This window comes from Varanus komodoensis, unplaced genomic scaffold (genome assembly GCF_004798865.1).
Source record: "Varanus komodoensis strain SLA01 unplaced genomic scaffold, ASM479886v1 scaffold7_1, whole genome shotgun sequence".
Lineage (NCBI taxonomy): Eukaryota > Metazoa > Chordata > Lepidosauria > Squamata > Varanidae > Varanus > Varanus komodoensis.
The window spans coordinates 824,971-837,814 of NW_025336479.1; the positions used below are offsets into that span (position 1 = coordinate 824,971).

Here is a 12,844-nt window from a genome sequence, read left to right on the forward strand (position 1 = left end):
ATCTGTCCTAGTTTAATTAGAAATTTTGCTATATCTTTTACCAGTATCAAAGGCAGTAAGCCTATATATAACAGTTGCTGGGGTACTTGGACAGGAGGGTGTAAGTCATGTCCTGCTGGTGGGTTTTCCATAAGCAACTGGTTGGTTACTATGTGAACAGACTGTTGGACTAGCAGATGCAGCATGGGTCTTCTTACATTCTTAATTACAGATCAAATATTTATCCGTAACTCATGCAGGCTGAAATTCTAAAACCTACTTTGACCTGGTGTACTCCAATATTCAGAAAGTTAGTTCTGGTTCAAGTCCTCCTCTTGACTGTTGTCTCTGACAGGTCACTATCCTTCAGTGGCCTTCTTTCCTCTATCTGCTAAATAACAATGATCTGCCTCATTTGTTGGGAGGAGAAATATAATGTTGTAAAACATACTTCAAACCTTAATAATACTTCATAATTTGACAATACTTGTATTTTTCTCAGTTGGATTGCTTCAGAATTAGTATTTTAGAATGCCAGTTTGATATTTCAAGAGGAAATTGTTTGGAACATATGGTGGATATTCTTTTCCATACAGGTAAGATCTATCTGGATAAACAAATACACATCTTCCCACCCCCTAAAAATCAAACAAACAAAACTCCATCAGAGCTCCATGAGAATCTGTTTCAGGGATCTGCAGGCAAAATGATTTCATGGAAAAAAATGAGCCTCAGGATCACTTCTTGAATTATATATACGGGAATGTGAGAATGGCCACACAACTATCTTTCTACACATTACAAAATCCACATATCTTCATACATGAAAGTGGATTTCTGTAAAGTAAAACATCACTTTTAAAGAGAACACAGTTAACCAGTATCATGTTCAGAACTGTGAATAATCCAGTTTACATATCATGGTGACAAATCAGGGGTTATTCAAATTGTGGGTCATTTCTAAGTCACTAGGTTATTTAGTGCACAGTTTGTGAGATGTATGCTATGCAAGAGCCATTTCTACTTTCTATAAACCTATAATTGCTCCAAATGTCAGCTGTAAGCATGCTGTCTGAACCCAAATGCATTGGGAAAAAAGGGTTAAACCATGATTTGTTCTTGGATTAACTCTGAAATTTTTAACCCATAAGAAACCTAGAGTCTCCACCTTCAGGCAGCAAGCTCACAATCTGTGATTGAGAATTTTTATGTTGTTTACAAAAACTGGAATTGGCTTGTATCTGAGCAAGTTATGAGTTAATAAACCTGTTCTGTGATGTACAAACTGGCTCTTTTAATCTGTTGCTTAAATGGGAGAATGAAAAAAGAGAAGTCCCATTGCAAAATATAATTTACTACCTAAGCAACTGCAGGAGGTCAAATACTGCCCTCAGAGAACTTTGTATTGTAATTCTTCTATGAAAAAATAAAACAATCACATTGAAAAATGAATTAAGGTGTACCTATCAGGATTGGTAAATTTATCTTGTTTATTTGTTTAATGCTCTTTTAATTTTAATCTTCAAACACAACAGTTCGTATCAGTCAAAAATGAGATACAGTTCTTGTCCTCAGGCCTACAAATAAAAAGGCAAGCGAGTGGACTGAAAAAAGTAAATGGAGATCAGTTTGACATGACCAGTAGGCATTAGTGAGGTGTAAACAAGCGTTTATATGCAGGAAGGGCCAGGCTAACCTTCCCCTTGCTATGGTGTTCTTTCTGGGAGGGCCCTTCCCAGTAGCCTTTTTTCCTCTAGTAAAGGCCAGAGGGTTATTTTCCTTGCAATGAATTCCTAGTTTAGCTGATATAATAGCCATTTTTGTGTTGTGCCTTATGAGGAGGACTCCATACAATCGAAAAAGAACTGGAAAAGAACCAGTGTAACTCCTATGATAAAAGACATGATACTAAATTAGTTGTTGAGCTCATGTGTGCATAAAGGAAGATGGTTAGCATTCAGACCTGTGAGAGAATCAGTTTCCTTTAAAAGTAACTAGAAGCCATTAGGAAACATTGAGGCTCCCAAACAGGAAAACTTTAACCCACCTCTGCTGTTTATATAAGGTTGTTATATATGATTGCTGTAGATTGGCACATCACAAGTAGGAGACTGAGGATGCTTCCAGATGCTTCTAGTGCTACTAATGAGATTTTGCAAAGTAAACTTCCTCTGTACATGCTTTATTAAAAATGAACCCCTTCAATAAACCGCAATGAATCCTGGCTCACCAAGTCCTGCCAGCATCCGCCTTAGGATTTACTTCCGTCCAAATTCTAAACCCAACTCTCTTAGTCCTCTAATTGCCTCAATTCTAAGGAACCTCCTTCTTGTCTCCCACCTACTTTAATAATCCTGAATCAGGTGCCTTCTGGTGTTGTTTATTGCTGCAAGAACACTAACAAAGCTTTTTGGAAAAGACAATGGCGAGGAATTCTACCAGCAAAAGGGGAATAGCCTGTCATCAGAATGCTGTCGCCGGCTCTTACTCGCACACGTATCGTCTGCGTGCAATTTCAAAGCTGAGCTGGCTGTCGCGTCAAGAGCCCTCCCTCTTATGAGCATATTCGCTGTTTTGTGTTTTTTACACAGACTGACACTATTCCGGACTCCGCCCCTGCTCTCTGGATTCTGGAGGAATGCAAGCCTCAAACCCGCCCAGCAGCTAAAATGCATCTGGAATTCCTCTGATGAAAAGGATCTGCGGGGAGGGGGGAGAAAAAGGAGGGAGCGCTGCCCTCCCTTCCCCCTCCCCCCGCGCCAATGTCTTTTGCATGGATTTTTTTGCAGCGGTTCCATGCTAGAGGTCTCCACCGAGCTGCACAAATAGGAACTGGCTGCATTGGAAGGTTGCTCTTTCTTTTGTGCATCACCCAGCTAACTCGGTGCAAGTAAAAACCCTGCAGTCTTCAGGTTCTGATTTCTATCCATAACAAAGAGGAATCATCTAGCCACTCCTTCCCGAAAGCAAGATTTTTGACGTGGACAAGAAAGGCCGGGGAATTCGTACGCCACATTTCTGGCCCTGCTGCTTCCTACCCTCGCTCAAGGAAAGAAAGAGGGAAGGTGATGACAGAGCTTGGAGCCTGATACCACTGCAGCAGCACTGATCACAATAGAACATCTGCAAAGCCATTGTCCCAACCTCAGGTCTGCGCAGGATCAGCCCCACTGGCCCATCCTGGCTGATCGCAGCCTTAAAGCCTGGGAACTGGTTCCTGCCTTCTTCAGCTTTGGTCTCTTGGAGAACATATCCTCTGCTCCCCTTCCCCCATCGCTGGTGTTTTTTCACCCCGATTGGATCTCGTCGCAGAATTTTCTCTAAACTCAGCCGCTCTTTGCTTACAGCTCTGGTTCGGATGTTTGCGGAGTAGAGCTAATGCTGAGTGCCGACAGGATGGAAGAGTTTCAGAGTGAGGAAGAGGAACCCTGGTACGACCAACAGGACTTGGAGCAAGGTAAGCAAACGTTCAAACACTAGCAGCACCATAGCCAGGGTGGTCTTCACATGGACAGAAATGACCTAGCAAACAGGAGAGGGGCAAAAGCAAATTCTCTGTTCAACGGGGTAAAAAAAAAAAGCTTCACGCCCCTATTTATAAAATCCGATTCTTTCGCCAGCCTCAGTATGAGAAAGACTGCAGCATCTCTTATGTATCGAACTCCTTAAGTAATAATTCATCGTACATCATGGGGCAATTTCAGGTTAACATGCCTCTGGAGACCTAGAGGAAGATGCATTTTGCGCCTGTTTATTCTAATAGGATAAATCTTTTGTGATGTCAGTGCTCAATGATGTTGGACCTCTGCAAAAACTGTCATGATACTTGGCTGATATTGGACCAGTCGTTTAACTATTAATACTAGTGTAACTTTATATGAAATAGAGTTGGTTAGGACCACTTTAAATAGTGAGAAATTATATCGGGCGGCTAATGAGAGTGGAGCAAGTTTCCAGTTACAAGGAAGTCTAAAGTGAATGAACCTTTTTTAAGGAAGAAATGTGTGGATTCATTTTAATAAACTCACAGGAACATTTTAATGTTGCATGTTTTGTTGACAGTATTGGTTCATCGAGCTGCACAGAATTATGTGTTTAATTTTACTGAAATATGAAAGTTCTCACAACTTCAGTTGCAGAACTGGAATGAGAGAAGGGTAATAAAGAAGGCTTTAAGTATTCAGTATCACATACTTAACACTGATGGAAAATAGAAGCTGCCTAGCCAAATAGATTTGGAAAATATGGAGCCTTGAGCTTATTGAAGGTGTATTCTGTTGTATTATGGAAGTAAGAACATAAATGAACACTTTCTTATGCCATTGAATTAAGCATGGCCCTGATTCTTCCATTAAGATTAGTGGAGTTTAAATGTGCTTAACTTTAGGGTTACAGCTTGCTCCAACTCATCAACAGGGAGCCAGGATTTTTAAATCAAATGTAAAATTAGGATTCTATGTAAAGAATTTAGACTGAAATAGGATTAACTTGATTCTGAACAACATATGCTGTAGCCCCATTTTCTTGAGTCAGCATCAATAAAGCAAATACATTTTTCAGTAGTGAAGTCACTGAACTCAAACTTTAACCATGATCAAGTATTTCTGCTTCATGGTGGAAATGAGGAATGAGTTTATATGGTATGAAAAGAAATAATCCTTCATACAGGATGAAAATATACTTGCCTACTAGTTTTAAGACTTGATCAGCCAGCCCTTAAGAGTTGCTTGCTTAGCAGGGCAACATGCTATCAATGGCATTTTAGTGCACCAGCAAAAGCATTATTTTACACTAGCAGTACAGAGACTTGATACTGGCATGGCAGGCTGATAAACTGGCATAATTGCCAAATAGGGCCCAAGAAATTAGTGGGGTTAATAAATAAGTTTAACTAGGAATATGGGCATGGAGAAGATTTTGAGGCTAGCACAATGGACTATTACTACTTGCTAACTACTGCTACATTTAATTTGCATGGTGCACAAAGCTGTCAAGTACTGATGATATTATACTCGGTGCATTTACCCTGAGCCAAAGTAAGAGTCTCCAGCTGCTCTGTGCTCCAAGTATAACACATTATTGTAAAGTTGGGAAATAAAGAGGCTCACAGAAGAGGAAGGTATGATTATTAGGGGTTGTACATTGCTAAGGGGATCTGGATGCCAGTCTCCTAGAGTTCATAGAAGAAAAGTAATGTTTGGAAGTAGATTCAGACAGGGTCAGTGACCCTTTCTTCAGGTTAAATGTTAGAACAGCTAAAAGGGAAGTAATATGAGAATAATAGTTGTCTTGATGACCTTGTTTACTGCAAATATTTTAGGGTGATTTTGCTGTATCATCACAGGTGTATTGCATGTTGAGCAGGCTGTATCTTTGAGGAGATCAGCAAAAAGATGCTACTAGTTAATCATACCCACTTCCTAAAGCATGTCATATCTATACCAATTTTTATTTTCTTTGAATCTTCAGCTACTTAGAATATGAATGTCTCTGCCCAAAGACACTGACTTCCATAAAATATTAATTTTGTTGTTGCATCCCCCACACTCGTAGCTTGCTTTTCATTTAATTTGCCCTTATCCAAAGACACTTTTTTGTGTTGCCTCTTAATATCTGCTTGTAGTATGCAAAGTGGTTAAAATTCTACATGATGGGAAGGGTGCAATCCTAAGGCATTTTAAAACAGAAATAGGTTTGTTCTAGACATCTAGACATCTATCTGTGATATCTACCTGTGCCCTAAAATAATTAACCCAGATAATTAAGAATCTCAGTTCCTATTTGTAATATCAGCTTCTTTTTGAAAGAGAGAAAGGTTGTGCTTCTCATGTTCTTAGAACTTAGGTGGTCACCCAGTAACTAACATTCTCTGGACAAATTGCAGATGGTTAAAAAAAACAAATGCCATAGAACAGTTAAAATATAAAAATATAAAATACTGAGCAAATAGGCAAAGGAATAAAGTAGAATATAGTGCATTAGCTCTGAGCCTGGAAGGCATTGGCACAGAACTTCCTGTTTTGATAGGGCATGCTGTGCTTGACCTTGCTTATTGCCATGATGCTCAGTACCTTGCCCTAGGGTAGTATGTACAGAGTTTTCTGCACATTTATGAAACAAGGCAATTTAGAGCAGAAACCTAATCTGGATGGTCATATAGAGATGGCTTGTTTGGGTTTTTTAAAGACATTGTAGACAATTGTTTGAGAAATACTAGATCCTTGAGAAAGTGGCTGGGGATGGACTTGATTTTCAGGCATATTCCAATTCCTTGATTCTCTGCTTTTACAAATGTGTTTTGAAAAGTCAAAGTAATGGGTACCTTAATTGATTTTAAATTTGGTATTAGGATTCAGTAATATTAAATAGTTTTTTTTGCATAAGATCTGCTTCCATATATGCTATCAGAACTAAGTCAGCCATTAAGCTTGGATAACAAAATATCAACAAGGAATGAGTGCATTTAATGTCCTGGAGTACATTTTGGTAGCTCAGCCCACCTCTTGCCATTCTATACAAGCTTTCCTTTCTTGGATCTGATCACAGGGAGACATCCCTTAGTTATGTAGCATATGGATTCCAGCAACACACTTTACATGGCACTATATTGGAAACAGTTCAGAACCTTCAGCTGGTCCAGAAAGCCCATTTCTGGGTACAGTTCAACACAATGTTTACTACCTTATAAAGACCTTATTCTCTCATATGAATCTACCTGCGTTTGAAGATCTCTCAGCCCCATTGCTATGGGAAGCATGTTTGGTGACAGTTCTAAAAAAAGGCCTTATCAGTGGCTTTTCCCAGGTTTTGTGGCCACTCCTAGGCCAAGAGAGGCTCCTTTTATTTAGGCAAATAAGCTGATCTGCTGCTGAAGGATGTTTCAATAGCTTGGGTGCAGTTTATTTTATTCAGGGTTATTTTAACTGTATTCTTAATGTATTTGTTTTCATGTTACTTTTTAAGTTCTTGGTTCAATTTCTGGTTTGTTTAGCTGCCTTAAGCATCATTTTTGGTGGAAAGCTGAAATATAAAATGAATTCTTAAGAAGCAGCAGGTCATGGTATTGCAACAGCACAGTTAAAACTGCCTGTAAATTGTGGCTTGTATTACTCAAATGCCCACAGTTCTTCCATCCAATCACAAATAACAGCTGACAAGGGAAAACAGCCCATAGAAGGAGAAAACATCTGTGTTCAGCATGTATTTGTTTTAATCACAACTTCCTTTTCCATTTGCTACAGCAGGACATTCTGAAATCTTGTTCCTCTAAGGAAGTGCCACAACTAGAATGAATGAAAATAGAACTAGGGAAAAAAGAAGAGACAATGAGTCCTGTTTCTGGCAGCTGAAACATGATGATGTGGCTCTATGGACATAATGCAGCAGCTTCTCAAGGAAGGTGTGCTATGAGAGTGCAGGGAGTGAATTAGGAAACCTAAACTATAAAGAAGCTCATCTATCTATGGGGAAGTTTCTTCTTCTCCTTCTCCCATTGCTTGCTTCAGAATAAATGCTTTTTAAAATGGATGGCATTTGGATGTCAAACTACCTTCCCAGATGCTGTGACCCAATGTTCATGCAATTCCTTAATCTACTGATGTATTGCATCCCCCTTTCTTTAGGGGGCACATTGCAGTGTGCTCAGTTCTCAGTGTTATCCTCACAACAGCCTTTGAAGTGGGCTAAGCTGAGTAGGGTGATACTCCCAGACTCACTAAATGGACTTTGTGGCTGAGCAGGGCTGTCAGTTGCTTGTAAATAATTACATGAATTAGCGGCTGCTGTCCAGTGTATCATATGTTTCCAAGGGGACCCTTATCGGTGAACAGGGAGGAAGGAGAGAGTCACAAAAAGGTGGGTTCCTCTGCTTCTCCTTTCTGAAATAACAATAGTTTCCTCCAGCAATACAGTGCTTCATTTCTATATTACTGTGTGGGAAATAAAGTATTGTTCTTCCCTTGTCTTCAAGTTGAAAATAATCAGTGTGGCTGTTCATAGTGCTGTTTCTTTTCTTGCCACAAAATCTGTTAAAGAGGATAAAATGGAATAGCTGTGCAGTACCTTCAGATTGGCAGCACTAGGAGCAATCTGTTTGGAAGAACCCAAGGTGTCTATAAAGCTTTGATTCCAGAGGAGTCCTAGCTATGTTACTCTGTCAATGCAAAGGTTTTTTCTAAAGTTATGTATTACACCTACAAGAGTCTATCTGCAGTGTATTATGTTGATGATATTTCTCCTGCAGTAAAAATGGAAGGTGTGGACAAACTTCTTGCATCTTCAGCAATGCCAGCGGTACAGAACTTTTCACAGGATTTTCAGGATCTAACTGCTGAAACTGTATAAGGCTTGCCAAGAGATTTAGACACTGCTCATGTGGACCGATTCTAAAACTTGCCCCCAAAACTTAAAAGTCCATGCTAGCTATTAATTAAAGGCATGTTGCATTATTTAAAACCATCCGGGTGCCAATTTTAAGTTGCATGAGGAATTTTAAGGTGATTCCTCATTCTATCCCTCCCCCCCCATTTCCTGCCTCAAGATTGGCTTCCCTCAAGACACTGCAGAAATTGCTTAGCCAAACGAATTGTTTAGTCAGAATTAGGAAACTACATTACTAAATTTGCACGTTGGTCTTCATTCTTCATTTTGGACAATGCATTTGACCACCTTTGTTGCCAAATTTGGGGCATCTCTGTTTTGGTTGCTTGTTTAACAAGGAGAATTTGCAGTGGAATTGATAGTGGCCTAAATTTTACAAGAGTCTAATTGCCCTCAGTAACACCTCCTAAATCACTTTGCTACATTGTCATGCAGCAAGAAGCATAAAGGTTACTCTGTTTTGTAGATTTTATAAATGAAGAAACAATACATCATGCTGGATGAAAGCATGCTGCTTAAAGCTACAGAGAACTGCTGTTTCATCCAGAAATGGGGGGGGGGGGAGACACTATGGAGTGGCCGATAGCTTCCCAAGTTCTGTCACTAATCGTTTGCATTGCTCTGTAGAAATGTGATGCAGATCACCTGAGAGTATGGGCTGTACCGCTGTGATTGGCTGGCAGTTGTTTGACCCAAAATCTGCACAGTCAGAAGGATGCTAACTATCTCTGCAGTAGCTCTGGCTTTTATTTATTTACGAGTCTGAAATTGCAGGTGTGTTCTGCTAATGGATAGCTTTTCACTAATTGCTAAGCCATGGTACAGCTACATGGTAGACCAGTCATCCAAGTAAAATATGGGAGAAGGGATTACATTATTTCTTAATTTTAGAGCCTCTTTCAGCATTAAAATTTGTGGGCACAAATGTATTTGTTAACAGTATGAATATGCTGTTCCATATGTAAACAGATTCTGGAACAGTAAGCAGTGCAAAGCTAAACCAAATAAAATACAACAAAAAGTTACAATATTTTATATCTGCTATCTGTCCCTTCTTCTGGTTATTACCCCAACCGGAGGGTTCCAGGTAGTTTTATCAACCACCCCTTGGGCCTGATGGTGCTGTTGCTGAATGCCAGGTCGGTCCATAATAATACATCCCTCATCCATGACTTAATTGTGGGTGAGGGGACCAACCTGGCTTACATTACAGAGACCTGGGTGGAAGAAGAGGGGCGTGTCGCCCTCACTCAGCTGTGCCCACCTGGGTATCTGATCCAGCACCAGCCACGCCCTGGGGGGAGGGGGGGGGTCGCCCTGGTTCATCAAGCTTCAATTTCATTCACTGGGCTTCCTGTCCCCTCGAGACCAGGTCTAGAGTTCCTGTACTGGCGGTGGGCAATCAAGACAGATTAGGGATTCTATTGGTGTACTGTGCACCCTTCAACCCATCAGACTCCCTGCCTGAGCTGACAGAGATCATCTCGGACCTGGTTTCAAGGACCCCCAGGATGTTGGTTGTGGGCAACTTCAATCTCCATGCTGAGACTATTCTGACCAGGGCGGCTCAGGACTTCATGGCTTCCATGACAGCCATGGGGCTGTCTCAGCATGTCATTGGCCCAACCCATGAACGAGGTCACACTCTGGACCTGGTTTTCTCGACAGGGCAGGAAGATGGTGATCTGGAAGTGAGAAACTTGTGTTTGACTCCCTTGTCATGGTCAGACCACTTCCTCATGAGGTTTGACCCCGGAGCTGGCCTTTCGCTCTGTAAGGGTGCAGACCCCATTGGAGCCGGATGGATCCTGATGGATTCCAGAGGGCTCTGGGGAATTTCCCAGTAGATAAAGCCGGTGCTCCTGTTGATGCTCTGGTTGATTTTGGAATGGGTAAATGACCAGAGCAGTCGAGACAATCACTCCAAAGTGTCCTCTCCTTCCAGGCAGAGCCCGCTCATCTCCATGGTATACACCTGAGTTACGGGCAATGAAGCGGGCTGGGAGATGATTAAAGTGCAGGTGAAGGAAATCACGCGATGAATCTGACCAAACACACATGCTCATTATCGAGCCTATGCTGTGGTGGTGAGGGCGGTGAAGAAGAAATTCTTCTCCGCTTCCATTGCCTCCTCACATGGTTAGAAATATCCCAAATAAATAAATGAATATTCTGTGAACAATTTTGATGCTAAAATTGTGACATAGGAATCATGCCTCTACATATCTATTTTAAATCAATGCTATGTATGCTAAACTGTTCCACAAAACCTAGTAGCCCCATGTTCCCTGTTTTTCCCTGCAGAGGAGGGCAGGATGTGTTTCAGTAGAGCAAAGCTCAGGGAACCAAGGTTCAGTTTGGATGCCAGGAAGCACTTCCTGACAGGACCCCAAGGGTATGGAATGGACTTCCACAGGAGGTGGTTGAAGCCCCATCGGTGAGGGCATTCAGGGATAGGGTGGACATACACATGGTGGGCGTGTCATGAGCGGAGCCTGCTGGAGCCAGGGGTCAGACTAGATGGCCCAGGAGGCCCTTTCTGACCCCCTCTGTTTTTATGTTACTCCTTCATCAGTGGATTTCACTCTATTTGCAAGTAAAGTTTGCTGAGGATTTAGACAAAAGCTCACCAGGCTTTGGGCTTATCATGTCTTAAACAGCAGTTCTATTTAGTGAGTGACAACTTTTGAAACAAATGCTTCAAAAAGCAGAAGAAGCTGCTGTAGAAAGAAAGAAGCCTACCAGATACATGGAAAAGCTTGTACTTAAATCCCCTGAAGTAGTATTTGCATCTTCTGTTTTTCAATTGAGATTCTTTAAGCCCTCCTCTCTGAGCTTTGTTGCATCACTGCCATGAATTGAAAATGCAATGTGGAAAGCAGGTTTTTCTGTGGAGCAAGGCAGTCCCCACTTTAGGAAATTCTGAAATTGGTATCCTGAGAGGGGGAAAAAAGTCACGCTAACTTTGAAGTAGAATAGGATTGTTGTACTATCCCTTGTGAGAACCTTCAGTGAAAGTTTATTATAGCACATGGCCCCACAGACAGGAGAAATAAGAATGAGAAAAAGGTTGCAGTTGATGAATCATTGGGTGGGGAAACTGATTGAGCTTTAGGCCCTAGACAGGGCACCAGCCTGGAGCCATGTCTACTGTGTATGTGGATTAATCTGTATTTGGAAAATCATGCCCCATGAACTTAAATATCATCTTTCCAACTCTGGCAACAAATGACTACTCCTGTGCTTGTCATTTGTGGCACTTGATAGCCGGAGAGAGAAAAGAACAAATCCTTTTCCAACTTAACAAAGCATCTCTGTATATTTGCATGTAATAGTTAAACATTCTGAGCACCAATCACTTCTCCCATTGAATTCAATTGGAATTGATATTGAAATCGCTGGTACTTAAATTTTGCTGGACCAGATCCTATATGTATGTTCCATTCTTTTTCCTTTTATCCCTCTTTCTTTTTCTTTTTGCTCCAAGGATTTTATTTTGAGCAATCATTCCCCTGCATGCAGTAGTTTTTGCATTTTTCATATCACTGGTGTTCCATACCTTTTAGCAAATTCATAATTTTCTCTGAATCGTTCCCTTTAATAGCAAAATTGGAGGAAGTGCCTACATAGCTGACATAAAACAGGGCCACTCAGAAAAGAGAGGGAAATATGAATGTGCTGAGGAAAACGTTGAGGTTTATACACATAGTAGTCTTTTTTGAAAAAAAAAAAAACAGGGTACCTGCTCTCCCAGAATGCAGCTCAGTGAGGAGAAAAACAGCACAGTGGGCCACAGTAGCCAGTGTTAAGTATCCTAGAAGAGGGGCTGGCTGGAAACCTGAGCAGGAATACTCCTGTTAGGAGTTAGAGTTATGCTTGTTCCTTATTATTTGTCACTGTGATCCTTTCTTTAATGTACTGTTGTCACCCAACAGAAAGCATGAAGGAGATTCTAATGTATCTTTGAAATGAATGGGTAGGTAGCTTCCAAGACACACATGGTCTGAAAGGGAACACATGAGAATGAATAATAACGGCTCTGCACCACTGGCTTCTTCCCAGAGGATTACTATTGTTTTTGTGCAGCCACTTCACAAAGTGCAGCATTACTACAATGAGTACTGAAAGCACAGGAACTTGGAGACCCTAGTGCCTAGTACAAAAGGCCAAGCCAAATATTAACATGGGAAGGAGCTGTAGATCCTTATGTAACAAGTGTAGTGCCAGAAGCCCCAGGCCACATGGGAGGAGCACATGCTGCAGCTTCTCCGCACACCGGCGAGTTTGCTTCTGAAAACCAAGGCATCACTGGCATGGGAACAATCTGTAGTGTGGGCTCCTCTCATGTGCCCAGGGATTCACGTAATAGCTTCATGGTGTAAGAAGGAGCATGCAGCAGTGGCTCCCATGCTGCCAAGGTTGTGTTTGAAGGGGGCCTACATCCCAACAATCTGCCATGTGTTCACAGTAGATGTTCTTGCCCCTC

The 12,844-nt window shown here is 41.3% G+C and overlaps 1 protein-coding gene across 2 annotated transcripts in view; it reads left to right on the forward strand.

Annotated features, from left to right (window-relative positions):
• The window catches only part of CDR2L (cerebellar degeneration related protein 2 like), a 44,778-nt gene that overhangs the window by 1,886 nt on the left and 30,048 nt on the right, over window positions 1-12,844 (forward strand). Inside the window, exon 2 of one of the 2 annotated variants that reach the window (XM_044454041.1) lies at window positions 3,327-3,436. In XM_044454041.1, the coding sequence (XP_044309976.1) occupies window positions 3,358-3,436 (79 nt within the window). In that variant the 5' untranslated portion in view covers window positions 3,327-3,357. Of the gene's footprint in view, window positions 1-2,961; window positions 3,437-12,844 lie in introns of those variants that run through there. The other variant, XM_044454042.1, reaches the window with a different exon arrangement.